At 56.3% G+C, this 27,197-nt stretch overlaps 1 protein-coding gene across 1 annotated transcript; it reads left to right on the top strand.

The window, feature by feature from the left end:
- Positions 1-26,826, top strand: ARHGEF11 (Rho guanine nucleotide exchange factor 11). The gene is made up of 40 exons (XM_039713046.1): positions 1-205; positions 820-918; positions 1,195-1,244; positions 1,448-1,505; positions 2,041-2,177; positions 3,648-3,719; positions 4,600-4,716; positions 5,601-5,705; positions 6,231-6,311; positions 6,420-6,485; positions 6,608-6,709; positions 7,917-8,015; positions 8,422-8,464; positions 8,626-8,722; positions 9,657-9,779; positions 9,898-9,924; positions 11,163-11,186; positions 11,360-11,513; positions 11,910-11,994; positions 12,274-12,303; positions 13,004-13,130; positions 14,210-14,386; positions 15,228-15,275; positions 16,057-16,286; positions 16,828-16,974; positions 17,381-17,463; positions 17,693-17,818; positions 18,727-18,844; positions 19,545-19,723; positions 20,404-20,479; positions 20,757-20,927; positions 21,812-21,899; positions 22,350-22,448; positions 22,713-22,783; positions 22,904-23,110; positions 23,290-23,775; positions 24,802-24,894; positions 25,310-25,440; positions 25,720-25,906; positions 26,417-26,826. The coding sequence occupies exons 1-40, from the start codon at positions 1-3 to the stop codon at positions 26,440-26,442; spliced, it is 4,644 nt and encodes a 1,547-aa protein (XP_039568980.1). The 3' UTR covers positions 26,443-26,826.
- The last annotated feature ends 371 nt before the right edge of the window (positions 26,827-27,197 follow it).

Genomic DNA, 27,197 nt, shown 5'->3' with positions numbered 1-27,197 from the left:
ATGAATCATCTGAGCTGTGCTGGCAGTGACCAGTGGCCATCCCCCCTGTCCGGGGGTGACCGGGGCTCATCCCGGCCGTTCCCAGTTCCCGAGCTCCCGTTCCCCCCCAGGTTGAGCGGCCTCTCCTCGTCCCTGGGCGAGTCCCCCTCGGAGCGCGGGTCCCCCGGGCACCGCCGGCAGCCCTCGGACGCCTCGGAGTCCACAGGTGGGGATTTCCCTGGGGAGTTCCGGAGTTTGGGCACTCAGCGGGCACTCAGGGCTGGGGGCGCGGGCCCAGATCTTCCCACACTCTTGGAACGTTGGGATTTGGGATTTGGGGTCCCACAAGGGGGAATTTGGGGCTGGGGAGTCCGGGGTGGCCACGGGAGTGGTGGCCCAGGCTGGGCAGTGACCCCGAGGTCAGGGGTGGCCACGGGAGTGGTGGCCCAGGCTGGGCAGTGACCATGGGGTCAGGGTGGCCACGGGAGTGGTGGTCAGGGGTGGACAGTGACCATGGGGTCAGGGTGGCCACGGGAGTGGTGGCCCAGGCTGGGCAGTGACCCCGAGGCCCTGCAGGCCCTGGGACCGGGGCTTCCTCAGGGCCAAAGCCACACTGCAGAGCCTCATTGCCTCCTCCTGCTCCTGTCCCTGTGTCCGTGTGTCCCTGTGTCCGTGTGTCCCTGTGTCCCCTGTGTGTCCCTGTGTCCCATGTCCCCTGTGTGTCCCTGTGTCCCTGTGTGTCCGTGTGTCCCCTGTGTGTCCGTCTGTCCTCTCTCTGTCTGTGTGTCCCTGTGTCCCCTGTGTATCCCTGTGTCCGTGTGTCCGTCTGTGGTGCCGCAGGGCTGGTGCAGCGCTGTGTCATCATCCAGCGGGACCAGCATGGCTTCGGCTTCACCGTCAGCGGCGACCGCGTGGTGCTCGTGCAGTCCGTGCGGCCCGGTGGGGACAGGGACAGGGGGACAGGGGGACAGGGTGGACACGGATGGACACAGGGTGGACACGGATGGACAATTCCCAGGGTCCCCTCTTCCATCCCCAGTCTCAGCCTGGGGCAGAAAATGGTGGAGAAAGATGGCAGGGAGTGTGGGGGCAGCGGGGCGTCCCTGGGGAAGCGCTCCCTGTCTGGGGGGTTGGCAGGGGCGGGGCCGAGGGGGTGGGGAAGGCCCTGTGGAACGTTCCAGAAGAAATCTGAGCTCTGCCCTGTCCCGTGTGCAGGTGGGGCTGCCATGAGGGCCGGCGTGCAGGAGGGTGACCGCATCCTCAAGGTGGGCACTCCCCTCCCACATTCCCGGGGAGATTCCTGGGGACATTCCCGTTTTCCCAGCCCTTTCCCAGCCCCCTCCCCACATTCCCGGGGACATTCCCGGGGACATTCCCGTTTTCCCAGCCCTTTCCCAGCCCCCTCCCCACATTCCCGGGGACATTCCCGGGGACATTCCCGTTTTCCCAGCCCTGCCCGCTGTTCCAGGTGAACGGGACGATGGTGACCAACAGCTCCCACCTGGAGGTGGTGAAGTTGATCAAGTGTGAGTTTTGCCTTCAATTCCTGGGAATTCTGCTCCCATTCCGTGGGAATTCGGCGGCGCTGGGGGAGGGGGAGGACGTTTTCCATCCCTCGGGAATTCGGGGCCAGCCCGGAAGTGTTTCCAGCCCTTTTTCCCACGTTTTTCCAGGAAATCCTTCCCACCCCTCATCCCACATTCTCCCTGGAAATGCTTCCCACTCCCAGTTCTCCTGGAAATTTTTCCTGGAAATTTTTCCTTGGAAATCCTTCTCACCTCTTCTCCCAAGTTTTTCCTGGGAATCCTTCTCACCCCCTTATCCCAGATATTCCCTGGAAATCCTTTTCCCCCCGTTCCTGGAAATCCTCCTGGCTCCTTTTTCCCAGTAGTTTTTTGGAATCCCCCTCATCACCCCACGTTTTCCCAGGAATCCTTCCCGCTCCCATTCCTCCTGGAATTATTCCCTTGTGGATTTTCCCCGCCGGCCCCCCAGCCCCCCTCGATCCCAGACCTTTCCCGGAGCTCCCGCTGACGTTCCCGTGTCCCGTTCTGTTCCCAGCCGGTGCCTACGTGGCCCTGACCCTGCTGGGGTCCCCCCCCGGCTCCGTGGGGGTTCCGGGGTCCCAGCAGGAGCCGGAGCCCGCGGGGTGTCCCCAGGGGCCCCCCCAGCGCATCACGGAGCCCAGGCCCCTGCAGGTGAGCCGCAGGTCCAGGGGAGCCCGAATTCCAGGGGGAGCCCGGAATTCCAGGGGGAGCCCGGAATTGCAGGGGGATCCCAGAATTCCAGGGGGAGCCCGGAGTTCCAGGGGGATCCCGGAATTGCAGGGGGATCCCAGAATTCCAGGGGGAGCCCGGAGTTCCAGGGGGAGCCCGGAATTCCAGGGGGATCCCCGAATTCCAGGGGGAGCCCGGAATTCCAGGGGGAGCCCCGAATTCCCTCAAGTGACCCCAGAACTCCCCCAGGAGATCCCAGAATTGCCTGAGGGGATCCCAACCCCTCGTACCCACTCCCATTGCCATCCCATCCCGTGATTCCCATGAATTCCACTGTTCCCCCCATTCCCATTAACCCACCAATCCCATTCCCATTATCCCATTATTCCCATTATTCCCACTGCTATTCCCACTGTCATTGCCATTATTCCCACTGTCATTCCTGTTGTTATTCCTGTTGTTATTCCCGTTGTTATTCCCACTGTCATTGCCATTATTCCTGCTGCCATTCCCACTGTCATTCCCGTTACTCCCACTGTTATTCCCGTTATTCCCGCTGCTGTTCCCGCTGCCATTCCCGCTCTCATTCCCGCTCTCATTCCCGCTCTCATTCCCGCTCTCATTCCCGCTCTCATTCCCGCTCTCATTCCCGCTCTCATTCCCGCTCTCATTCCCGCTCTCATTCCCGCTCTCATTCCCGCTCTCATTCCCGCTCTCATTCCCGCTCTCATTCCCGCTCTCATTCCCGCTCTCATTCCCGCTCTCATTCCCGCTCTCATTCCCACTGCCATTCCCATTATTCCCGTTATTCCCGCTGCTGTTCCCGCTGCCATTCCCGCTCTCATTCCCGCTCTCATTCCCACTGCCATTCCCATTATTCCCGTTATTCCCGCTGCTGTTCCCGCTGCCATTCCCGCTCATTGCCATTATTCCTGCTGCCATTCCCACTGTCATTCCCGTTACTCCCACTGTTATTCCCGTTATTCCCGCTGCCATTCCCACTGCCATTCCCGCTGCCATTCCTGCTGCCATTCCCGTTATTCCCACTGCCATTCCTGTTATTCCCATTATTCCCATTATTCCCACTGTCATTCCCACTGCCGTTCCCCCTGTCATTCCTGTAATTCCCGCTGCCATTCCCATTTTATTCCCACTGTCATTGCCATTATTCCTGCTGCCATTCCCACTGTCATTCCCGTTACTTCCACTGTTATTCCCATTATTCCCGCTGTCATTCCCACTGCCATTCCTGCTGCCATTCCCGTTATTCCTAATGCCATTCCTGCTGCCATTCCCGCTGCCATTCCCATTATTCCCGTTATTCCCACTGCCGTTCCCGCTGCCATTCCCGTCATTCCCGCCGTTATTCCCGCTGCCATTCCCGTCATTCCCGCCGTCATTCCCGCCGTTATTCCCGCCGTTATTCCCGCTCTCACGCGGCCGTGCCCGCAGGACCCCGAGGTGCAGAAGCACGCGGCGCAGATCCTGCGCAACATGCTGCGCCAGGAGGAGGCCGAGCTCCAGGTGCTGCCCTTCCTCCTCTCCCGCTTTCCTGGGGGGATTTCTGGGAATTTCTGGGATTTTCTGAGGGGTTTTTTTGGGGGTTTGTGATTTTCATGGGATTATTTCAGGGGGGAGATTTTCTGGGATTTTTTTTTATTATTTTTCCTGGGTGTTTCCTGGGTGTTTTCCCGGGCTGTCCCTGGGAACGCTGTGGGAATTCTGTCCCTGTCAGTCCCAGCATTTCCATGAAAAACCCCGGAAAACCCCAGTGGCATGTGGGGGGATTTTCCTGAGTTGGGTTTTTTTTTTTTTATTATTTATTTTCTGGAATTTTCTGAGATTTTTTTTAAAATTATTTTTTCTGGGTGTTTTCCTGGGAACGCTGTGGGAATTCCCTCTCCCTCCCAGCGTTTCCATGAAAAATCCTGGAAAACCCCAGACAGATCAGTGGCATGTTTGGGGATTTTCCTGAGATTTTTTTTTATTATTTTCTGGAATTTTTAAAAAAAATTTTCTGGTGTTCCCTGGCTCTTCCCGGGGTATTTCCCGGCTGTTTCCTGGCTGCTTCCTGGGTGTTTACTGGGTGTTTCCTGGGTTTTTCCCGGCTGTTTCCTGGGTATTTTCTGGGTGTTTCCCGGCTGTTTGTTTCCTGGGTATTTCCTGGCTGTTTCCCGTGTGTTCCCTGGGTGTTTCCTGGATATTTCCTGGATATTTCCTGGGTATTTCCCAGCTGTTCCCCGGCTGTTTCCTGGATATTTCCTGGATATTTCCCGGGGATTTCCTGGATATTTCCCGGGGATTTCCTGGATATTTCCCGGGTATTTCCTGGGTATTTCCCGGCTGTTTCCGGGCTGTCTCCCGGCTGTCTCCCGGGGTGGCTGAGGGGTCCCCTCTGTCCCAGCGCTTCCAGGAGCTGCTGCAGCGGCAGCCGGGCGCGGCGCTGGAGGAGCAGCTGCAGGGGGCGCGGCGCCGGCTCAGCCAGCTGCAGCTCAAGGTGCTGCAGGAGGCGCGCGGAGCGGTACGGAAACGACACGGGAACGACACGGGAACGACACGGGAGTGACACGGGAATGACATGGGAATGACATGGGAATGACACGGGAATGACACGGGAATGACATGGGAATGGGCTGGGAACGGGCCGGGAATGGTCACGGGAATGACACGGGAATGGGCTGGGAATGGATGTGGGAATGACACGGGAATGGGTGTGGGAATGGGCTGGGAATGGATGTGGGAGTGGGCTGGGAATAATGACGGGAGTGGGCCAGGAATAACGCAGGAATGGGCCAATGACACGGGAATGACACGGGAACGACACGGGAGTGACACGGGAATGACATGGGAATGACACGGGAATGACACGGGAGTGACACGGGAATGACACGGGAATGACACGGGAATGGGCTGGGAATGGATCTGGGAGTGGGCTGGGAATAATCACGGGAATGGGCCAGGAATAAAGCAGGAATGGGCCGGGAATAATCGTGGGAATGGTCACGGAAATGACACGGGAATGGGCCAGGAATGGATCTGGCAATGGATGTGGGAATGGGCCAGGAATGGGCTGGGAATAATCATGGGAAAGGGTCGGGAATAACGCGGGAATGGGTGTGGGAATGGGCCGGGAATGGATCTGGGAATGATCCCTGGAATTCCAGGAATCATCCCAGGAATAATCCCGGGATCGCCCCCGAGCCCTTCCCAGTTCTTTCCGAGCTCTGGGAATTCTGCTTTTCCCAAAAAATAAAACTGGGGATGGAGGAGCTCGGTGGGAATTGGGGTGAAGGTGGGAATTCCCTCATTCCTGGATTTCTGGGATCCCTTTTCCCATTTCTGCCTTTCCTGGGAATTCCCTGCCCCGGGAGTTCCCCTTTCCCTGATCCGTGTCCCCTTTCCCAGGATTTGGGCTCCCTGGAAGGGGAGGCTCTGCGGGGCTCCCCGCAGCTCCCGGGGCGATTCCCCAGGGATGCCCAGGATGGGGACCCGGGGCTGGAGTCCGCAGAGGTGAGGGAAAAATCCGGGAAAAATCGGGAAAAGTCTGGGAGAAATTCGGGAAAAATACGGGAAAAGGGTGGGGAGGAGTTCAGGAAAATCCGGGAAAAGAGGGGGGAAACTGCAGGGAAAACCTGGGAAGAGAGGGTGAAAGTTCCAGGAAAGGTTTGGGGAAAAGGGGGAGAAATTCCAGGAAAAGTTTGGGAAAAGCCTGGGGGGGAAATTCCAGGGAGAAGGTGGGGGGGGAAATTGAGGGGAAAGCAAGGGGAAAAGGGCGGAAATTCAGGAAAAAGGGGGGGAAATAATTCCAGGAAAAATCTGGGGAAAGGGGATGAAAATTCTGGGAAAAACGGGGGGAATTCCAGGGAAAGTTTGGTAAAAGGGGGGGAAATTCCAGGAGAGGGAAAAGCTCCCCCATAATTTGGGATCCCCTGGAATTCCCAGCTCTTTTTCCCTGGGAATTCCAAGGGATTTTGGGATCCCCGCCTCCCCTGGGGGGGGTTTTGGGGATGCTGATCCCGAAATTCCCGTTCCCAGGTGTCCCGGAATTCCGGCTTTTCCGAGCCCAGCAGCCCCCGCAGCTCCCCCGTGCTCGGCTCCCGCCTCTCCACGGATCCGGTGGGGCTGGAAAATCCCGGAAAATCCCGGAAAATCCGGGAAAATCCCCACGGGGATCCCCCGCAGAGCCCTTCCCGGAGCTTGATCCCGGTTTTTTTTTTGGGATAGGGATCGGGGAGGCCGCAGATCATCGGGCCCGAGGAGGATTGTGAGCCCGGCAGCGGCAGCAACGAGGTGAGGATCCCGGCGGGAATGGGGATTTGGGAATTCCTGGGGGGGGCTGGGGATGCCAGGGGGGATTTGGGGGGATTTTTGGGATCCTGGCGCTTCCCACTTCTCCCTCTCTCTGTTCCCAGAGCGATTCCGTGTTCCAGGATTTGGGAATTCTCAAATCCCGCCCGGCCCATTTGGGAGTTTTCCTGAGGTTCCTCTTCTCCCAGGCTGATCCCACTCCCCTGGTAAGGAATTCCCGAAATTCCCGGGATTTTCTGACCCCTGGGATCCCATTCCCAACCTCTGGCGCCTCCCAGAGCATTCCAAGATCATGGATGGAGCAGAATTCCCAGGATGTCCTCAAATTTTCCTGGGATTTTCTGCTCTTGGGGGGCTGGGGATGCAGGGGGGGTTTTGGGGGGGATTTTTGGGATCCTGGCGCTTCCCACTTCTCCCTCTCTCTGTTCCCAGAGCGATTCCGTGTTCCAGGATTTGGGAATTCTCAAATCCCGCCCGGCCCATTTGGGAGTTTTCCTGAGGTTCCTCTTCTCCCAGGCTGATCCCACTCCCCTGGTAAGGAATTCCCGAAATTCCCGGGATTTTCTGACCCCTGGGATCCCATTCCCAACCTCTGGCACCTCCCAGAGCATTCCAAGATCATGGATGGAGCAGAATTCCCAGGATGTCCTCAAATTTTCCTGGGATTTTCTGCTCTTGGGATCCCATTCTCAACCTCTGGCACCTCCCGGCGATTCCAGGAATATTCCTGGGAGCAGAAATTCTGGGATTTCCTCAAAATTCCCAGATTTTCTGACCCTCGGGATCCTATTCCCAACTTCCGGCGCCTCCCAGAGCATTCCAGGAATATTCCTGGGCCTAAAAACTGAGCAGGAATTCTGGGATTTCCTCCTTGGATCCCATTCCCAACCCATGGCACCTCCCCGGGTGTAGGGTGGGGATGGAGCAGAATTCCCGGGATTTCCTCAAAAATTCCCAACATTTCCTCAACATTCATGGAATTTTCCGACCCTTGGGATCACATTCCCAACTTCTGGCACCTCCCAGAGCCTTCCCAGAGCTTCCAAGGATATTCCTGGGAATAAATCCCCAGATTTCCTCCTCCCTGGGGTCCCATTCCCAGCCCCGGGGCGTTCCCAGGAGCAGAATTCCCGGGATTTCCTGGCATTCCTGGGATTTCCTCGGCATTCCCGGGATTTCCTCGGCATTCCCGGGATTTCCTCGGCTTTCCCGCAGCTCTTCCACCACTTCTGGCACCTCCCAGAGCCTTCCCAGAGCTTCCAAGGATATTCCTGGGAATAAATCCCCAGATTTCCTCCTCCCTGGGGTCCCATTCCCAGCCCCGGGGCGTTCCCAGGAGCAGAATTCCCGGGATTTCCTCGGCATTCCCGGGATTTCCTCGGCATTCCCGGGATTTCCTCGGCTTTCCCGCAGCTCTTCCACCTGTGCTGCGAGGTTTGCTGCCAGCAGAGCCCCCGGGAGAGCCGGGCCCTGGGCAGGGACATCTGGAACATCTTCCTGGACAGGGCGGCGGTGAGCGCCGGCATTCGGGGATTCCCGGGATTCAGGGGAATTCCCAAGGTTTTGGGGGGATTCCAGGGGTTTGGGGGGGATTTAAAGGGATTTCGGGAGGATTTTCCAGGATTTAGAGAGGATTTTCTAGGATTTTCAAGAATTTTGGGATGATATTCTGGAGTCTGGGGAGGATTTCCTGCTATGCTGGAGAATTTTCAGGAATTTAACGAGGATTTTCAGGAATTTGGGGAGGATTTCCCAGGATTTTGGGATGGGTTTTGGGATGGATTTCCCAGGATTTTGGGATGGGTTTTGGGATGGATTTCCCAGGATTTTGGGAGATTTTGGGATGGATTTCCCAGGATTTTGGGAGATTTTTGGGATGGATTTCCTGGATTTTGGGATGCTTTTCCCTCCTTTCCAGCCCCTGCGGGTGAAGCTGCCGGAGCAGCTCCTGGCCGAGATCGGTGAGTTCAGAATTCCGGGAATTTCCCCCTGGAAAAGGAGCCCAGGGCCGGGATTGGGAATTCCCAAACTTTTCCCAGAGCCCCAGGAAAGTTGGGAATCAGCTCTGCAGTGAGAGGAGCCCCCGGAGCATTCCCAAATTCCCAAATTTCCCCATTCCCAGAGCTGCGCCTGCGGAACGGCGACGAGCTGCGGCCGGCGCTGCTGGAGGCGCAGGAATTCCTGATCCCAGAAATCCAGGAGCAGCTCCAGGACTACAGGTGGGACCCCCCAAATCCTAGAAAAATCCCGGAAAAATCCCGGAAAAATCCCCAGCTTTGGGAATTCCAGGAGCTCCCCCATCCCTCTTCAGGGCAGAACCTCAGGAAAACCCCGGATTTTGGGAGTTGTTGGACCTCCCAGTCCCGTTTTTTTTGCTTTTTCCCACCAGAACCTGGGGAAAATCCCAAATTTTGGGAATTTCAGGAGCTCCCCGTCCTGGTTTTTTTGTTTTTTCCCATGAAAACCTCAGGAGAATTGGGAATTTCAGGACCTCCTGATCCCGTTTTTTTGTAAATCCCAGATTTTGGGATTCTGGGAGTTCCCAATCCTGTTATTTTTTTTGTTTTCCCGCAGAACCAAGCGGAAAATCCCAAATTTGGGGAATTTCGGGTCTTTCTGGGCGCTCCAAATCCCATTTTTTTTACCTTTTCCCGGAGAGCCAAGCGGGACATCCTGATTTCGGGAATGTTGGGAATCCCGGGCCCCAATCCCGTTGTTTTTACCTTTTCCCGGAGAGCCAAGCAGGATTTCGGGAATGCCGGGAATCCCGGGCCCCAATCCCGTTGGTTTTTACCTTTTCCCGGAGAGCCAAGCAGGATTTCGGGAATGCCGGGAATCCCGGGCCCCAATCCCCTGTTTCCCCAGGATGACCGGAGAGCCAAGCAGGATTTCGTTTCGGGAATGCCGGGAATCCCGGGCCCCAATCCCGTTGGTTTTTACCTTTTCCCGGAGAGCCAAGCAGGATTTCGGGAATGCCGGGAATCCCGGGCCCCAAATCCCGTTGTTTTTACCTTTTCCCGGAGAGCCAAGCAGGATTTCGGGAATGCCGGGAATCCCGGGCCCCAATCCCGTTGGTTTTTACCTTTTCCCGGAGAGCCAAGCAGGATTTCGGGAATGCCGGGAATCCCGGGCCCCAATCCCCTGTCCCCCCAGGACGAAGCGCACGCTGGGGCTGGGCAGCCTCTACGGGGAGAACGAGCTGCAGGAGCTGGAGCCGGGCAGCGGCGCCCGGGAGCCGCGGGAGCGCCGGGAGCGGGAGCGGGCGCTGGCAGAGAGGCAGCTGGGGCACCTCGATTCCTGATGGGATTGCTGGGATGGGCACCTCGGGGACATCCTGTGAGCTTTGGGAATGGGGATTCCTGTGGGAATTCCTGTGGGATCGCTGGGATGGGAGGCAGCTGGGGCACCTCGGCGACATCCTGTGAGGATTGGGAATTCCTCTGGGAATTCCTGTGGGAATTCCTGTGGGATCGCTGGGAATTCCTGATGGGATTGCTGGGATGGGCACCTCGGGGACATCCTGTGAGCTTTGGGAATGGGGATTCCTGTGGGAATTCCTGTGGGATCGCTGGGATGGGAGGCAGCTGGGGCACCTCGGCGACATCCTGTGAGGATTGGGAATTCCTCTGGGAATTCCTGTGGGAATTCCTGTGGGATCGCTGGGAATTCCTGATGGGATTGCTGGGATGGGCACCTCGGGGACATCCTGTGAGCTTTGGGGATTGGGAATTCCTCTGGGAATTCCCTTGGGATCGTTGGGATGGGAGGCAGCTGGGGCACCTCGGCGACATCCTGTGAGCAATGGGGATTGGGAATTCCTCTGGGAATTCCTGTGGGATCGCTGGGAATTCCCCTGGGATGGGCACCTCGGGGACATCCTGTGAGAGCTGGGATATGGGAATTACCCTGGGAATTCCTGTGGGATCGTTGGGATGGGAGGCAGCTGGGGCACCTCGGCGACATCCTGTGAGGATTGGGGAATGGGAATTACCCTGGGAATTCCTGTGGGATCGTTGGGATGGGAGGCAGCTGGGGCACCTCGGCGACATCCTGTGAGGATTGGGGAATGGGAATTACCCTGGGAATTCCTGTGGGATCGTTGGGATGGGAGGCAGCTGGGGCACCTCGGCGACATCCTGTGAGGATTGGGGAATGGGAATTACCCTGGGAATTCCTGTGGGATCGTTGGGATGGGAGGCAGCTGGGGCACCTCGGGGACATCCTGTGAGCAATGGGGATCACTGGGAATTCCCATGGGATTGTTGGGATGGACACCTCAGGAACGTCCTGTGAGGAGGGGATTGGGAATTCCCATGGGATCTTTGGGAATTCCTGATGGGATCATTGAGAATTCCCATGGGATCGTTGGGAATTCCCATAGGATCTTTGGGAATTCCTGTTGGGATCTTTGGGAATTCCCATGGGGTCGTTGGGAATTCCTGTGGGATCTTTGGGAATTCTTATGGGATCGTTGGGATCGGCACCTCAAGGACATCCTGTGAGAGCTGGGACTGGGAATTCCTGGTGGGATTCGGGAATTCCTGATGGCATTGTGGGGCTGCAGTGGGAGTTTTGGGACTGGGAATGGGAATTTTGGGACTGGGAATGGGAATTTTGGGACTGGGAATGGAAGACTCCAAGGAATTCCTTTTCCCGCAGCTCCAAGTACGAGGAGGAGCGGAGGTGAGCGGATCCAGCGGGGAAAAAATCCAGGAATTTGGGCCATTCCCGACTTTCCCTGTGGAATCCTCCCCTGGAATTCCCAGTTTTCCCTCTTCCCCCTCTCCCAGCGGATCCGGGGATGCCGGGAATCCCGGGAATTCTGCCCGTCCCACCTCTGGAATTCTCTTCCCCAGCTCTCCCATGGCCTTCGCCCTCAGCACCTTCATGGCCCACGCCGGGATCCGGCCCCGGGAATTCCGGGAATCCCGGGAATCCCGAAACCCCGGAGCCCCCGAGAAGCTCCCGGACAAGGACAAGTGGCTGCCCTTCTTCCCCAAGGCCAAGAAGGTGGGAATTGCCGGGAATTCCCAGGAATTCCCGGGAGGAGATCCCAGGGGTCCAACCTGGGGGTTTTGGGGGGAATCCTGGGCATTTTCACCCAAATCCTGGGAATTTTAGACGTGAATTCCAGGATTTTTTGACCCAAATCTTGGGATTTGGGGTGGGAATTTGGGATTTGGGGTGGGAATTTGGGATTTGGGGTGGGGATTTGGAATTTGGGACGGAAATTCGGGATTTGGGATGGGGATTTAGGATTTGAGATGGGGATTTAGGATTTAGGGTGGAAATTTGGGATGGGAATTTGGGATTTAGGATGGGACCTGGGAATTCGGGATGGGATTTTGGGCTTTGGGCTGGGGAATTCCCGGGATTCCGAGCGATTCCAGGATTTTTTCCCAACAGAGCAGCAGCTCCAGGAAGGAGAAGGAGCAGAGGCAGAACCCGATCCTGAAATACATCGGGAAACCCCGGAGCTCCTCCCAGAGCAGTGAGTGACCCCGGAATTCCGAAATCTGGGAATGCCTGCGGATCCCGGGAATTCCTGGGCATTTTACAGGGATTGTCTTCAGAATTTTTCTGGAATTTTCCAGGGGTTTCCCATCCATTTCCTGGGATTTTCTTGGGATTTCCCCTGGAATTCCCAGATCCCGGCCTCATTCCCGCGTTCCCATCCCGTTCTTTTCCGTTCTCATCCCATCAGCATTCCCGAATTCCCGGTTTTCCCCCGGGGTTTTGGGAATTTTGACATCTCCTCTTTGTTTTCCAGCATTTCATGTCCCCCTGTCCCCTGCGGAAGGTAAAAATTCCCAAATTTTTCGTTGCTTTTCCTTCATTTTTGAGTCATTTTTTTCCCCTTGGTTTTGGGGTTTATTCCCATTTTTTTCTTCGCTGGTGGAATTCCTGGAGGAACTCTGGGATTTGGGATTTGGCATTTAGGATCAGGGTTTGGGATTTAGGAATTTGGGGTTTAGGAGGGAAATTGGAGGTTTGGGATTTAGGAAGGGAAATTTGGGAATTGGGATCAGGTTTGGGATTTGGGATGGGAATTCGGGATTTTAGGATGGGAATTTTGGGGATTTAGGATCAAGAATTCAGGATTTGGGATGGGAATTTTGGGATTTAGGATCAGGAATTTTGAGATTTGGGATGGGAATTTTGGGATTTAAGATCAGGAATTTTGAGATTTGGGATGGGAATTTTGGGATTTAAGATCAGGAATTTTGAGATTTGGGATGGGAATTTTGGGATTTAAGATCAGGAATTTTGAGATTTGGGATGGGGAATTTGGGATTTGGGATGGGAAATTCAGGATTTAGAATCGGGAATTTCGGATTTGGGCTGGGAATTTTGGGATTTAGGATCAAAAATTCAGGGTTTAGGATGGGAATGTTGGGATTTAGGACAGGAATTCCGGGGTTTAGGACGGGAATTTTGGGATTTAGGATGGGAATTGTCTCTGAGGCCCCCCCAGCTCCCGGAATTCCGTGTTTTCCCAGCAGTGAAGCCGGGGAACGTCCGGACCATGATCCAGCACTTTGAGAACAGCCACGGGGAGCCCCCGGAGCCGGGCCAGCAGCGCCTGTCCACGGGCAGCATCCCCGAGGAGCTGCTGGAGCCCGACAGGTGGGGCCGGGATTTGTTCCCGCAAATCCCAGGATTTTTGCCCAGAATTCCCATTTTTCCCCTCGGAATTCCCTGTTCCCAGCGGCTCCCGGTGCGAGGTGCGCCTGATCCCGGCGTTTCCCTCTAAACCCCAGGATTTCTCCTTTAATTCTGGGGATTTCTCCTTTAATTCCGGGGATTTCTCCTTTAATTCTGGGGATTTTTTGCCGTGAATCCCAGGATTTTTGCCCAGAATTCCCATTTTTTCCCCCATCCCCAGCAGCTCCCGCTGTGAGGTGCGCCCGATCCCGGCGTTTCCCTCTAAACCCCAGGATTTCCCTCATACATCCTGGGATTTTTTTGCTGCAATTCCTGGGGATTTTTGTTGCAATTCCCCGGGATTTTTCACCATGAATCTGAGGATTTTTGCCCAGAATTCCCATTTTTCCCCTGGAACTCCCAGCTCCTGCTGCGAGGTGCACCTGATCCCGGCGTTTCCCTCTAAACCTCATGATTTCTCCTGTAATTCCTGGGATTTTTGCCATGATTCCTGGGGATTTTTTGCCGTAATTCCCAGGGATTTTTCATCATGAATCCCAGGATTTTTGCCCAGCATTCCCATTTTTCCCCCGGCATTCCCAGCTCGCGCTGCGAGGTGCGCCTGATCCCTATGGGGCAATTCCCTGTGAACCCCAGGATTTCTCCTGTAATTCAGGGGATTTTTCCCCACGAATCCCAGGATTTTTGCCCAGAATTCCCAATGTTTCCCTTGGAATTCCCTGTTCCCAGCAGCTCCCGGTGCGAGGTGTGCCTGATCCCTATGAACCCCAGGATTTCTCCTGTAATTCAGGGGATTTTTGCCGTTATTCCCGGGGATTTTTCCCCGTGAATCCCGGGACTTTTGCCCAGCATTCCCGTTTCCCCCCGGCATTCCCAGCTCCCGCTGCGAGGTGCGCCTGATCCCTATGGGGCAATTCCCTGTGAACCCCAGGATTTCTCCTGTAATTCCGGGGATTTTTGCCGTAATTCCCGGGGATTTTTTGCCACAAATCCCAGGATTTTTGCCCAGCATTCCCATTTTCCCCCGGCATTCCCAGCAGCTCCCGCTGCGAGGTGCGCCTGGGCCGCTCGGAGTCGCTGAAGGGCCGGGAGGAGCTGCGGCGCTCACGGCGCTCGGAGCTGGTGCCGCGCTCGCGCAGCGACGTGGACATGGACACGGGCAGCGAGCCCGCCCGGCTGCACTCCGCCTCCTCCTCCGCCTCCAGCCTCTCCAACAGGTGGGAAATCCCGGAAATCCCGGAATTCCCGGAATTCCGGGCAGCCCAGCCCCAGGTTTTGGGGTGACGGGGCTCTCGGAGCAAACGCTGGGGAGGTGGAAACATCAGGATTGGGGAAATTTGGGGTTTTTTGGAAGGGCTTTGCACCTCCAGCCTCTCCAGCAGGTGGGAAATCCAAGAATTCCCGGAATTCCCGGAATTCCGGGCAGCCCAGCCCCAGGTTTTGGGGTGACGGGGCTCTGGGAGCAAACTCTGGGGAGGTGGGAGCGTGGGGATAGGGGGAATTTGGGATTTGGGGTTTTTTGGGAAGGGCTTTGCACCTCCAGCCTCTCCAGCAGGTGGGAAATCCAAGAAATCCCAGAATTCCCGGAATTCTGGAGGGTCCAGCCCCAGATTTTGGGGTGACGGGGGTTTGGGAGCAAACTCTGGCCAGGTGGGAGCATGGGGATGGAGGGATTTGGGGTTTTTTGGAAGGGCTTTGCACCTCCAGCCTCTCCAGCAGGTGGGAAATCCCAGAAATCATGGAATTCCCACAATTCCAGAGGGCCCAGCTCCAGGTTTTGGGGTTTGGGATGGAAGTCTGGGAAAGGAGGGGAAATTGGGATCGGGGGAAGTTTGGGATTTGGGGTTTTTGGGAGTGGGATTTAGGGGGCTGGAGGGAGGGGGTTTTATTCCTTCAGCTCCCAAATTTCTGCAGAATCCATGGAAAAATCCATGGAAAAATCCGTAGAACGTAACGGGTTTGGGGCTGAATCCCTGGATTTGAGGGTGAACTCGTCAAGATCGGGGAAAACTTGGGATTTTGGGACAGCCCAGGGGGATTTTTCCGTTCTTTTCCCAGATCCCTGGAAAACCCCACCCCCCCCTACACGCCAAAGATGGGGCGCAGGTGAGTGACCCCCCTGGAATTCCCATTCCCAGTTTTCCCCAGTTTTCCCTCTTTTTTCCCCATTTTTTCCCTGGATCAGGAATTTTGAGATTTGGGATGGGAATTTTGGGATTTAAGATCAGGAATTTTGAGATTTGGGATGGGGAATTTGGGATTTGGGATGGGAAATTCAGGATTTAGAATCGGGAATTTCGGATTTGGGCTGGGAATTTTGGGATTTAGGATCAAAAATTCAGGGTTTAGGATGGGAATGTTGGGATTTAGGACAGGAATTCCGGGGTTTAGGACGGGAATTTTGGGATTTAGGATCAAAAATTCAGGGTTTAGGATGGGAATGTTGGGATTTAGGACAGGAATTCCGGGGTTTAGGACGCTTCCAATGTTTTACAACCCACTCCATGAAGAAATTTTTTACTAATGTCTTGTCTAACCCTCCCCAAATTTCCCCCATTTTTCCCCCCAATTTTCGCCATTTTTCCCTCTTTTTTCCCCACTTTTTTCCTCATTCTTTCTCAGTTTTTCTCCCTTCTTTCCCCCTTTTTCCCTCCCAAATTTCCCCCAATTTTCCCCATTTCTCCCACTTTTTTTCTTATTCTTTCTCAACGTTTCCCCCCTTCTTTCCCCTTTTTTTGCCTCCCAATTTTCCCGTTTTCCCCCACTTTTTTCCTCATCCTTTCCCCATTTCCCCCCTTCTTTCCCCATTTTTCCCCCCAATTTTCCCCATTTTTTCCTCATCCTTTCCCCATTTCCCCCCTTCTTTCCCGGTTTTTCCCCTTCCCAGGAGCATGGATTCCCCCAGCCTGGGCCTGGGGCCCGACCCCTTCCTGCCCCACCTGCTGGAGGACGAGCAGGGCCCCGTGCCCGACCTGGAGCCGGAGCCCGACTCCCAGACGGCCCCGAATGCCCAGCAGAGCTGGCAGCAGAATTCCCAGAGCTGGCAGCACTCGGTGAGCCGGGAGCTGCTGGCCAGCCTGCCCCAGCGCGAGGTGGATCGCCAGGAGGTCATCAACGGTGGGCAGCGGCCGGGAATGCCGGGAATGCCGGGAATGCCGGGGGGCTGGGGCGGGGGGGGCTCTGGGGGGACGAACCCTGGGGTTTGGGGATCATTCTGGGGGTTTGGGGGATGAATCCTGGGGTTTGGGGCTCATTCCTGGGGTTTGGGGTCTCACTCCCAGGATTTGGGATCTCATTCCTGGGGTTTGGGGCTCATTCCTGGGGTTTGGGGTCTCACTCCCAGCCCTTTTCCAGGATTTGGGGTCTCGTTCCCTGTTCCTTGCTGGGTTTGGGGTCTCGCTCCCAGGATTTGGGATCTCATTCCTTGTCCCTTGATGGATTTGGGGTCTCACTTCTGCATTTGGGGTCTCACTCCCGAGATTCGGGATCTCATTCCTGTTTTTTCCCGGGATTTGGGGCTGGTTTTGGGGTGCTGGGGCTGGTTCTGGGTGTCGGGTTCTGCTCCGGGGGCTGCCTTGGGAATTGGATGTCCCCAGTCTGTCCCCAGTCTGTCCCCAATGTCCCCAACGTGTCCCCAATGTCCCCTGTGTGTCCCCAGAGCTGTTTGTCACCGAGCTGTCCCACCTGCGCATCCTGCGCGTTCTGGATTTGCTTTTCTTCCAACGCCTGCGCCGGGAGCAGCTCCTGAGCCGGGAGGAGCTGGGGCTGCTCTTCCCCAACCTGCCCGACCTCATCGACGTGCACAGTGAGACAGATCCCCAAATCCTGAAATCCCAGAAATCCCAAATTCCCAAATCCTGAAATCCCAAATCCCCAAATTCCCAAATCCTGACATCCCAAACTTCCTGACCCCTCTGCTTTCCCCAGATCCCACTGGGGTCCTGCTCTTCCCCAACCTGCCTGACCTCACTGATGTGCAGAGTGAGACAAATCTCTAGAATTCCCAAATTCCCAAAATCCCAAATTTACCTCCCTTTTTCCCCCTTTCCCCCTCCTTTTTTCCCCTTTCCCCCCTTTTCCTCCCCCTTTTCCTCCCCCTTTTTCCCCCATTTTTTCCCCCCTTTTTTTCCCCTTTTTCCCCCTTTTTCCTCCCTTTTTTCCCCTTTTCGCCCCTTTCCCCCCCCTGCCCTCTCCCCTCCCTGCATTCCCAGATTCCCTCTCGGAATCCATGAGGAAGCTGCGGGAGGAGCAGGGCCCCATCATCGGCGAGATCGGCGACCTGATGCTGGCCCGGGTAGGGAGCCCCCCCTCCCCGGAACCCCGGGAATGTTGGGAACCCCGGGAACTTCGGGAATCCCGGGAATGCTGGCAGTCCCGGGGGTCCCAAGCCCGTTTTCCCGGGGGTCCCAAGCCCGTTTTCCCGGGGTCCCAAGCCCGTTTTCCCGGGGGTCCCAAGCCCGTTTTCCCGGGGGTCCCAAGCCCGTTTTCCCGGGGTCCCAAGCCCGTTTTCCCGCTGGTCCCAGTTCGAGGGCGCTGCCAAGGAGGAGTTCCAGCGCGTGGCCGCCGCCTTCTGCTCCTCGCAGTCGGTGGCGCTGGAGCTGATCCGCACCAAGCAGCGCAAGGAGAGCCGCTTCCAGCTCTTCATGCAGGTCTGCGCTTCCCAGGGATCCTCCCGCGTTTCCCACCTTTCCTCGCCTTTGTCTGCGCCCTCTCTTTCCCTGTTCCCACCTGGTTTTTCCCTTTTTCTCCTTTATGTCGCCCGGCGGGGTCGGGAATTTCGGGATTTGGGGATTTCGGCGGTTTCGGGATTTTTGGGCTCGCTGAGGATTTTGGGATTCCTGGAACCAGTGGGGTCAGGAACTCTGGGATTTGGGGAACCAATGAGGGTCAGAAACTCCAGGGTTTTGGGATTTGGGGAAGCAGTGGGATCTGGAACTCCGGGATTTTGGGAGGCAGTGGGATCAGGAGCTCTGGGATTCTGGGAGGCAGAGAGATCAGGGGCTCCAGGATTTTAGGAAGCAGAGGGATCAGGAACTCCAGGATCTGGGGAGGCAGAGGGATCAGGAACTTTGGGATTTTGGGAGGCAGAGGATCAGGGACTCCAGGATTCCAGGAAGCAGAGGGAGCAGGAGCTCCAGGATTTTGGGAGGCAGGGGGATCAGGACCTTCAGGATTCTGGGAAGCAGTGAGATCAGGAACTTAGGGATTTTGGGAAGCAGTGGGATCAGGAGCTCCGGGATTCTGGGAAGCAGTGGGATCAGGAGCTCTGGGATTTTGGGAGGCAGGGGGATCAGGAGCTCCAGGATTTTGGGAAGCAGGGGGATCAGGAGCTCCGGGATTCCGGGAAGCAGAGGGATCAGGAGCTCCGGGATTCCGGGAAGCAGTGGGATCAGGAGCTCTGGGATTTTGGGAGGCAGGGGGATCAGGAGCTCCAGGATTTTGGGAAGCAGGGGGATCAGGAGCTCCGGGATTCCGGGAAGCAGAGGGATCAGGAGCTCCGGGATTCCGGGAAGCAGTGGGATCAGGAGCTGGTGATCTCAAGCTCCTGCGTTCCCAGGAGGCCGAGAGCAACCCGCAGTGCCGGCGGCTGCAGCTGAAGGATCTGCTGATCGCGGAGATGCAGCGCCTCACCAAGTACCCGCTGCTGCTGGACAACGTCATCAAGTGCACCCCGGGTAGGGACGGAGCGCCCCGTCCCAGGGTCTGTCCTGGGATTCCTCGTTCCCTTCGCCCTGGAGAGCCCCCACTTCCCCTGCCCTGCTTTCCCTGTCAGCCCCCTGCTTTTCCCTGGATTTTCGCCATTTTCCCCTGGATCTTTCCTTGGATTTCATCCCATTTTTCCCCGGATCTTTCAATGGATTTTTCCCGTTATCCCATGGGTTTCTCCCTGTTTCTCCCCGTTCCCAGCAGGCTCCCCGGAGCAGCAGAAGCTGCTGGGTGCCCTATCAATGATCTCAGTTCCATATTCCCCTGGATTTTCCCCTGGATTTTCCCCATTTCCCCCTGCATTTTCCCCATTTTTCCCGTTTCTCCCCATTCCCAGCGGGCTCCCCAGAGCAGCAGAAGCTGCTGGGTGCCCTATCAATGATCTCAGTTCCATATTCCCCTGGATTTTCCCCTGGATTTTCCCCATTTCCCCCTGCATTTTCCCCATTTTTCCCGTTTCGGAGCAGCAGAAGCTGCTGGGTGCCCTATCAATGATCTCAGTCCCATTTTCCCCTGGATTTTCCCCGTTTTTCCCCATTCCCAGCGGGCTCCCCGGAGCAGCAGAAGCTGCTGCGTGCCCGATCAATGATCTCAGTCCCATTTCTCCCTGGATTTTCCCCATTTCTCCCTGGATTTTCCCCATTTCTCCCTGTTTCTCCCCGTTCCCAGCGGGCTCCTCGGAGCAGCAGAAGCTGCTGCGTGCCCACGAGCAGAGCCGGGAGGTGCTGCGCGCGGTGAACGAGGCCGTGCGGCGCGCCGAGAACCGGCAGCGCCTGCGGGAGCACCAGCGGCGCCTGGACACCTCGGCGCTGGAGAGGACCAGCAACCCCCTGGCCGCGGAATTCCGGGTATTCCCGCTGCTCCGGGGCACGGGCCCTCCCCGCCTTCCCCTGGGGATCCCCGCGGTTTGTGGGGAGCCCCCGGTTTTCCATGGAAGTCCCCCATTTTTCCATGGGAATCCCTCGGTTTTCCTTGGAAGTCCCCATTGCTGCACCCTGGTTTTCCATGGGAACCCATGGGTTTGATGGGAATCTCCTGGTTTTCCATGGATATCCCCCAGTTTTCCATGGAAATCCCCCGTTTTTCCATGGGAATCCCTCGGTTTTCCTTGGAAGTCCCCATTGCTGCACCCCAGTTTTCCATGGGAATCCCCCATTTTTTCTGTGGAAATCCCATGATTTTCCTTGCAGAACGCCACTGTTGCTTTGTGTTCCCCGTAGATTTTGGGGTCTTTCCCATGAATTTTGGGCTGTTTCCCATGGATTTTGGGGTCTTTCCCATGAATTTTGGGCTGTTTCCCATGGATTTTGGGGTCTTTCCCATGAATTTTGGGCTGTTTCCCATGGATTTTGGGGTCTTTCCCATGAATTTTGGGCTGTTTCCCATGGATTTTGGGGTCTTTCCCATGAATTTTGGGCTGTTTCCCATGGATTTTGGGGTCTTTCCCATGAATTTTGGGCTGTTTCCCATGGATTTTGGGGCGTTTTCCCTGGGTTTTGGGGTGTTTCCATGGGTTTTGGTCCCACAGAACCTGGACCTGACCACACACCGGATGATCCACGAGGGACCCCTGACCTGGAGAGTGGGCAAGGACAAGAGTGTGGGTACGGACTGGGGGCAACTGGGCGGGACTGGGATCCAAAAATCCCCCCCAAAAAATACCCCAAAAACTGAAAAAAAACCCAAAAACCTAAAAAAATCCCCCCAAAAAATCACTAAAAATCCCCTAAAAATTAAAAAAGGTCGCCAAAATTTAAAAAATCCCCAAAAATCGAAAAAAAATTGGAAAAAATCCCCAAAAAATCGGAAAAAATCCCCCAAAATTCCCAAAAAAATCAGAAAAAATCCCCAAAAATTCCCCAACCCCCTGGAATTTTTCAGACCTGCACGTGCTGCTGCTGGAGGAGCTGCTGGTGCTGCTGCAGCGCCAGGACGAGCGCTGGCTGCTCAAGTGTCACAGCAAGGGTGGCCTGGGGGGGGCCCCGGACACCAAGCAGAGCTTCAGCCCCGTGCTCAAGCTCAGCTCGCTGCTGGTGCGCTCCGTGGCCACAGGTGGGCAGGGAAATCAGGGAATTCCGGGATGAAATGGGGGAAAAACGGGGATTTCTGGGGGTTTGTGGAAAAAAATGGGGGGTTTCTGTAAAAAAATGGGGTTTCTGTGTAAAAAAATGGGGGTTTTGTGTAAAAAAACTGGTTTTTTCTGTTAAAAAATGGGGGGTTTGTGTAAAAAAATCATTTTTTTCTGTAAAAAAATGGGGGTTTTGAGTAAAAAAACTGGTTTTTTCTGTTAAAAAATGGGGGGTTTGTGTAAAAAAATCATTTTTTTCTGTAAAAAAATGGGGGTTTTGCATTAGAAAAAAATGGGGGGTTTCTGTAAAAAAATGGGGTTTCTGTGTAAAAAAATGGGGGTTTTGTGTAAAAAAATGGGGGTTTTGTGTAAAAAAATGGGGGTTTTGTGTAAAAAAATGGGGGTTTTGTGTAAAAAAATGGGGGTTTTGTGTAAAAAAACTGGTTTTTTCTGTTAAAAAATGGGGGGTTTGTGTAAAAAAATTGGTTTTTTCTGTAAAAAAATGGGGTTTTTTTGCATTAAAAAATGAGGTTTTTGGGGGAAAACGGGGGTTCAGCCCTGTGCTCAAGCTCAGCTCACTGCTGGTGCACTCTGGCCACAGGAGGGCAAGGAAATCAGGGAATTCCGGGAATTCTGGGAATGATATGGGGGGAAATGGGGGGTTTGTGTAAAAATCTGGGATTTTCTGTGGAGAAAAAGGGTTTTGGGGGGAAAAAGGGGTGTGGGAATGGGGCTTCAGCTCAGCTTGGGCTCATCTGCTCCGTGGCCACAAGTGAGAGGGGAAATCCCAGAACTCCAGGAATTTTGGGAATTCTGGGGCTGGGAATTTTGGGAATTCTGGGAATTTTGGGAATTTTGTCCCTCCTAGACAAGCGCGCCCTGTTCATCATCTGCACCTCGGAGCTGGGACCCCAAATCTACGAGCTGGTGGCACTGACGTCCTCGGAGAAGAACACGTGAGGGGAAACCCTGGACAACCACTGGGATGGGCTGGAAAAGTCCCTGGGGGGAAAAAAATCCGTGGGATGGGCTGGAAAATCCCCTGGGATGGGCTGGAAAATTCCCTGGGGGGACAAAAATTCCTGGGAAGTGCTGGAAAAGCCCCTGGGAAGGGCTGGAAAATCCCTTGGGAGGGGCTGGAAAATCCCTTGACTGGTTTTTTCTGTCCTCCCCGGGGGGACAGAACTCCTGGGATGAGAGGGAGGGTCCCCGGGAAGGGCTGGGGGTCCCTGGGAAGGGCTGGAATTCCTCCCCGGGGGGACAGAACTCCTGGGATGAGAGGGAGGGTCCCCGGGAAGGGCTGGGGGTCCCTGGGAAGGGCTGGAATTCCTCCCGGGGATGAGAGGGAGGGTCCCCGGGAAGGGCTGGGGGTCCCGGCTGGAATTCCTGGCTGGAATCTTTCGCAGGTGGATGCAGCTGCTGGAGCAGGCGGTGCAAGGGGCCACCAGGAGCCCCCCGGGGCCACCAAAGCAGGGACAGAGCGAGGCCAGCGGGGACGGGGCCAGGTGGGACTGGGGATGGGACAATGGGATAACGGGAATGGGAATGATGGGAATGGGAATGAGGGGATAGTGGGAATGAGGGGAATGGGAGTGGGAATGACGGGAGTAATGGGGAGGGGATGGGAACGGGGATGGAGCTCAGGAGGTCCCCGGTGTCCCCAGAGGGTCTCTGGGATGGGGACTTGGGGCTGCCTGTCCCTGTCCCCATCCCTTTCCCTGTCCCCATCCCTGTCCCTGTCCCATTCCCATTCCCGTTCCCGTTCCCAGCCTGCTGCTGCCGGACCCCGCCGTGTCCCCGGAGCTGGCCCGGGACACCGAGCCCGAGGATTGCTCCTCAGGTATGCGGGCCTGCCCCATCCCTGTCCCTGTCCTGTCCGTGTCCCCATGTCCCCTCGGTGTCCCCGTGTCCCCTCGGTGTCCCCACGGTGTCCCCATGTCCCCTCTGTGTCCCCCGGCAGCCGGCAGTGACCCCGAGCCCCCGGGGCGGGCGCAGGAGCTGCTGGAGGAGCCGCGGGGGGCCGGAGCTGGGGACCCCGACCCGGGGGACCCTGACCCCGACCCCGGCCTGGGGGACCCCGACCCCGCCCCGGGGGGTCCCGGCCCCGTTCCCGGAATCCCCAAATCCCCGGGAAGCGCCGGAGTGGTCGAGGCAGCGCTGGAGGATGGTGAGAGCTGGGGACAATCCCAAATCCCCCAAATGTCCTTCCCCCATTCCCTGGGGAAATCCCAAATCCCCCAGTTTTCCTTCCTCCACCCCCTGGGGAACATCCCAGATCCCTCTCTCCCCATCCCGGGACATTTCCCCTGGAAAACCCCAAATCCCATTTTCCCTCCCCAATCCCAGTGGAGGCCCTGCGGCTCCTGATTGTCCGGCGGCTCCGGGACCCCCGCCTGTGCAGCCGGGAATTCCCAATGTCCAGCCGGGAATTCCCAACGTCCAGCCGGGAATTCCCAATGTCCGGCCGGGAATTCCCAACGTCTGGCCAGGAATTCCCAACGTCCGGCCGGGAATTCCCAACGTCCGGCCAGGAATTCCCAATGTCCAGCCGGGAATTCCCAGTGTCCAGCCGGGAATTCCCAACGTCCGGCCAGGACTCGGCCACGTCCAGCCGGGATTCCGGGACGTCCAGCTGGGAATTCCCAACGTCCAGTCAGGAATTCCCGGTGTCCAGCCAGGATTCCGGGATGTCCAGCCAGGAATTCCCAGTGTCCAGCCAGGAATTCCCAATGTCCACTCGGGAATTCCCAAAGTCCGGTCGGGAATTCCCGGTGTCCAGCCAGGAAGGGCCGGAGGGGCCGGAGCCCAACGGGATCCGAATCAACCGGAAAGGTAAAGGGGGATTGGGGCAGGAATTCCTCTGGGATTTGGGGCAGGGATTTCTGTGGGATTTGGGGTAGGATCGGGAGAATTTGGGGAATTTGGGGTGGGATTTGTGGGGGAATCGATGGGAATTCCCTGCAGTGCCTGCTGGGATCCCTGCTGGGATCTGGGGTCTCTCTCATTCCCAGGATTTGGGGTCTCCTTCCCTGCTCCTCTTGGGATTTGGGGTCTCGTTCCCTGGGCGCTGATTTCGGGATCGTGATTTTGGGTTCTGGGTTTTGGAGCTGATTTTTGGGTGTTGATTTCAGGGCGTTCGTTTGGGATTCTGATCTCGGGGTTCTGATCTCGGGGTTCTGATTTTGGGTTCTGGGTTTTGGAGCTGATTTTTGGGTGTTGATTTCAGGGCGTTCGTTTGGGGTTCTGATTTCGGGCTCTGATCTCGGGGTTCTGATCTTGGGGTTCTGATTTTGGGTTCTGATTTCGGGCTCTGATTTCGGGCTCTGATTGGGGTCTGGTGCTGGGTGCCAATTTTGGGGCGCTGCTTTTGGGTGCCAGTTTTGGGTCCCAGCTTTGGCTGCTGGGTGCTCATTAATTTTGGGTGCTAATTAATTTTGGGTGCTCATTTGGGGTTCTGTGCGCTGATTAATTTTGGGTGCTGGTTTTGGGGTGCTAATTGATTTTGGATTCTAATGAATTGCGGGTTCTGATTTGGGGTTCTGAACACTAATTTTGGCATTTTGGGGTGCTTCTTTTTGGTGCTGGGCGCTAATTAATTTGGGTTGCTAATTTTGGGTGCTGATTAATTTCGGGTGCTGATTTTGGGGTGCTGGGTGCTAATTAGGGGCGCTAATTAACTTTGGGGTGCTGATTTCGGGTGCCAATTCATTTCGGGTGCTAATTGGGGGTGCTAATGAACTAATTGAGGTGCTAATGAGCTAACTGGGGTGCTAATTAACTAATTGGGGTGCTAATTACCGCATTCCGGTGGCGGGGCCGCTCCCCCTTCCCCTCCCCCCCCTTTTTTGGGGGGCCCAGCCCAGGAGGAGGGGCCGGAGGAGGCCACGCCCCCGCGCGGCTGCAGCCAATCAGAGCCCGAGCTGCGGGAAGGAGGCGGAGCCAGCGCTGAGGGTAACCAGCCCCTCCCCCACCCCCAAAAAACCCCAAAAGGGCCCCAAAAACCAAAAATGGACACCAAAACCCCAAAAAGGGCCTCAAAAACCCCAAAAGTGCCCCCAAAAATGCAAAAAGGGCCCCAAAAACCCAAAAGGGCCCCCAAAAAAACCAAAAATGGCCACAAAGAACCCAAAAAGGGCCCCAAAAACCCCAAAAGGGCCCCAAAAACCCCACCAGGGGACACCAAATTCCTTCCTGGGGCCACCAAAAATCCTCTGGGGCCACCAAAATATCCCTGGGGCCACCAAAAACTCCAGAAGGGCCACCAGAAACACCCCCAGGAGGGCCACCAAGAGTCCCCGGGGCCACCAGGAGCCCTTGGGGGCCACCAGGGGTCCCCGGGGCCACTGATGTCCCCTGTCCCCTGCAGGGAATTTCTTCTACCTGAGCCTCCCCACGGGGCCCCCCCGGCTGGGAGGGGACAGCAGGGACCCCCCCGGGGACACGGAGCTGCTCCTGGGGACCCTGGAGGAGCTGCGGGGGAAACTGCTGAGCCTCAGGGTGAGACTGGGGACATGGGGACATCACTGGGGACATGGGGACATTAATGTGAAACTGCTGAGCCTCAGGGTGAGACTGGGGACATGGGGACATCATTGGGGACATCACTGGGGACATCACTGGGGACATGAATGTGAAACTGCTGAGCCTCAGGGTGAGGGGACACTGGGGACAGTAACGGGGACAGTGACACCACTGGGGCCATGGGGGGGACACTCGGGGGACAGGGGCTGGCCCAGCCGTGTCCCCGCGTGTCCCCAGCTGTCCCTGTCCCCCCAGGCCATGGAAGCCGCTCACCGGCAGCTGCTGCGCTCGCTGGGCGGGGGCGACGCCGCCGTCCCCAACAACGTCCCCAGTGTCCCCAGCGCCGTCCCCAGTGTCCCCAACAACGTCCCCAGCCCCCAGAGCTCGCCCTGGGGACACGGTGGCACCGCCACCCGCGCTGGCACCGCCACCCACGGCACAGGTGAGAGCCCGTGCACCGTCCGTGTCCCCAGCGTGTCCCCAGCGTGTCCCCAGCGTGTCCCCTTCCCCACACCGCACTATCCCCCATTCATTTCCCATTTCCCCTTTATTCCCCCATTAATTTCCCTTTTCCCCTGTTATTTCCATTATTTTCCCATTATTTCCCCCATTATTTAATTTCCCATTTCCCCCATTATTCCCCCATTATTTCCCCCATTAATTTCCCATTTCCTTCATTATTTCTCCCATTATTTCCCATTATTTCTCCCATTATTTCCCCATTACTGAATTTCCCATTCCCCCCATTATTTCCCATGTTAATTTCCCATTTTCCCCATTATTCCCCCATTATTTCCCCCACTATTTCTCCCATTATTCCCCCCATTATTTAATTTCCCATTCTCCCCATTATTCCCCCTGTTAATTTCCCATTTTCCCCCTTATTTCCCCCATTATTTAATTCCCCTTTTCCCCCGTTATTTCCCCCATTATTTCCCCCCTTTTCTTCCAGGCTCCGACGCCCCCGCCCACCTTTAACCCAGAGGGGGGGGATGGGCTGGAATTTCCCTCCCCTCCCCCAGACCCCCCCCGGAAGATTTTCCAGGGAATTCCGGCCGGGAATTCCCCCCGGACGGCCGGACAGACGGACAGATGCACTTTGTTGGGAATTCCCCCTTTTCCCCCCCAAAAAAAACCCCTATAAATATGTACGTACGCCCCTCCCCCACGCTGTAAATACCCCCGGTGTCCCCTCCCCCCTCCCGGTGACAATCGGGGGTGACACGGTGACAATCGGGGGGTGGCACCCCCAAAATCCCGGGATTTCCCCCCAAAAGCCCGGATTTTCCCCAAATCCCGGGGTTCCATATAAATATTATAAATATCAGAGCCCGGGGGGCTGAAGCTGGGAAGAATCCCCCACTTTTGGACTCGTTTTTTGTGGGATTTGGGGTTTTTTAATGGGGTTTGGGGTTTTTTGAGTGGAATTTGGAGGCGGGGGGGTTAACGGGATTTGGGGCTTTTTTAATGGGATTTGGGTTTTTTTATAAGATTTGGGGGTTCTTTATCCCTGGGGGAGGGGTCTCAGATCCCGGGGTGGGGATTTGGGGTTTGGAGATCCTGGAGGTGACGGGAGGGGCTTGGGGGTTTGGGAATTTGGGGTTTGGGATTTGGGGTTTGGGGGTTTGGGAGTTCTGGGATCCAGCCCCGCGGTGTCCCCAGGGGCTGCGATGTCCCCAAATGCCCCTGGGGGGGGAATGTGACAGTGTCCTGGGGGGGTGACAGTGTCCCCA

Source organism: Passer montanus, unplaced genomic scaffold (assembly GCF_014805655.1).
Source record: "Passer montanus isolate IOZ18808 unplaced genomic scaffold, ASM1480565v1 scaffold272, whole genome shotgun sequence".
In the NCBI taxonomy this organism is placed as follows: domain Eukaryota; kingdom Metazoa; phylum Chordata; class Aves; order Passeriformes; family Passeridae; genus Passer; species Passer montanus.
Note: the sequence above shows the minus strand (reverse complement) of the source record. Positions and strands in the feature narration are given on the sequence as shown.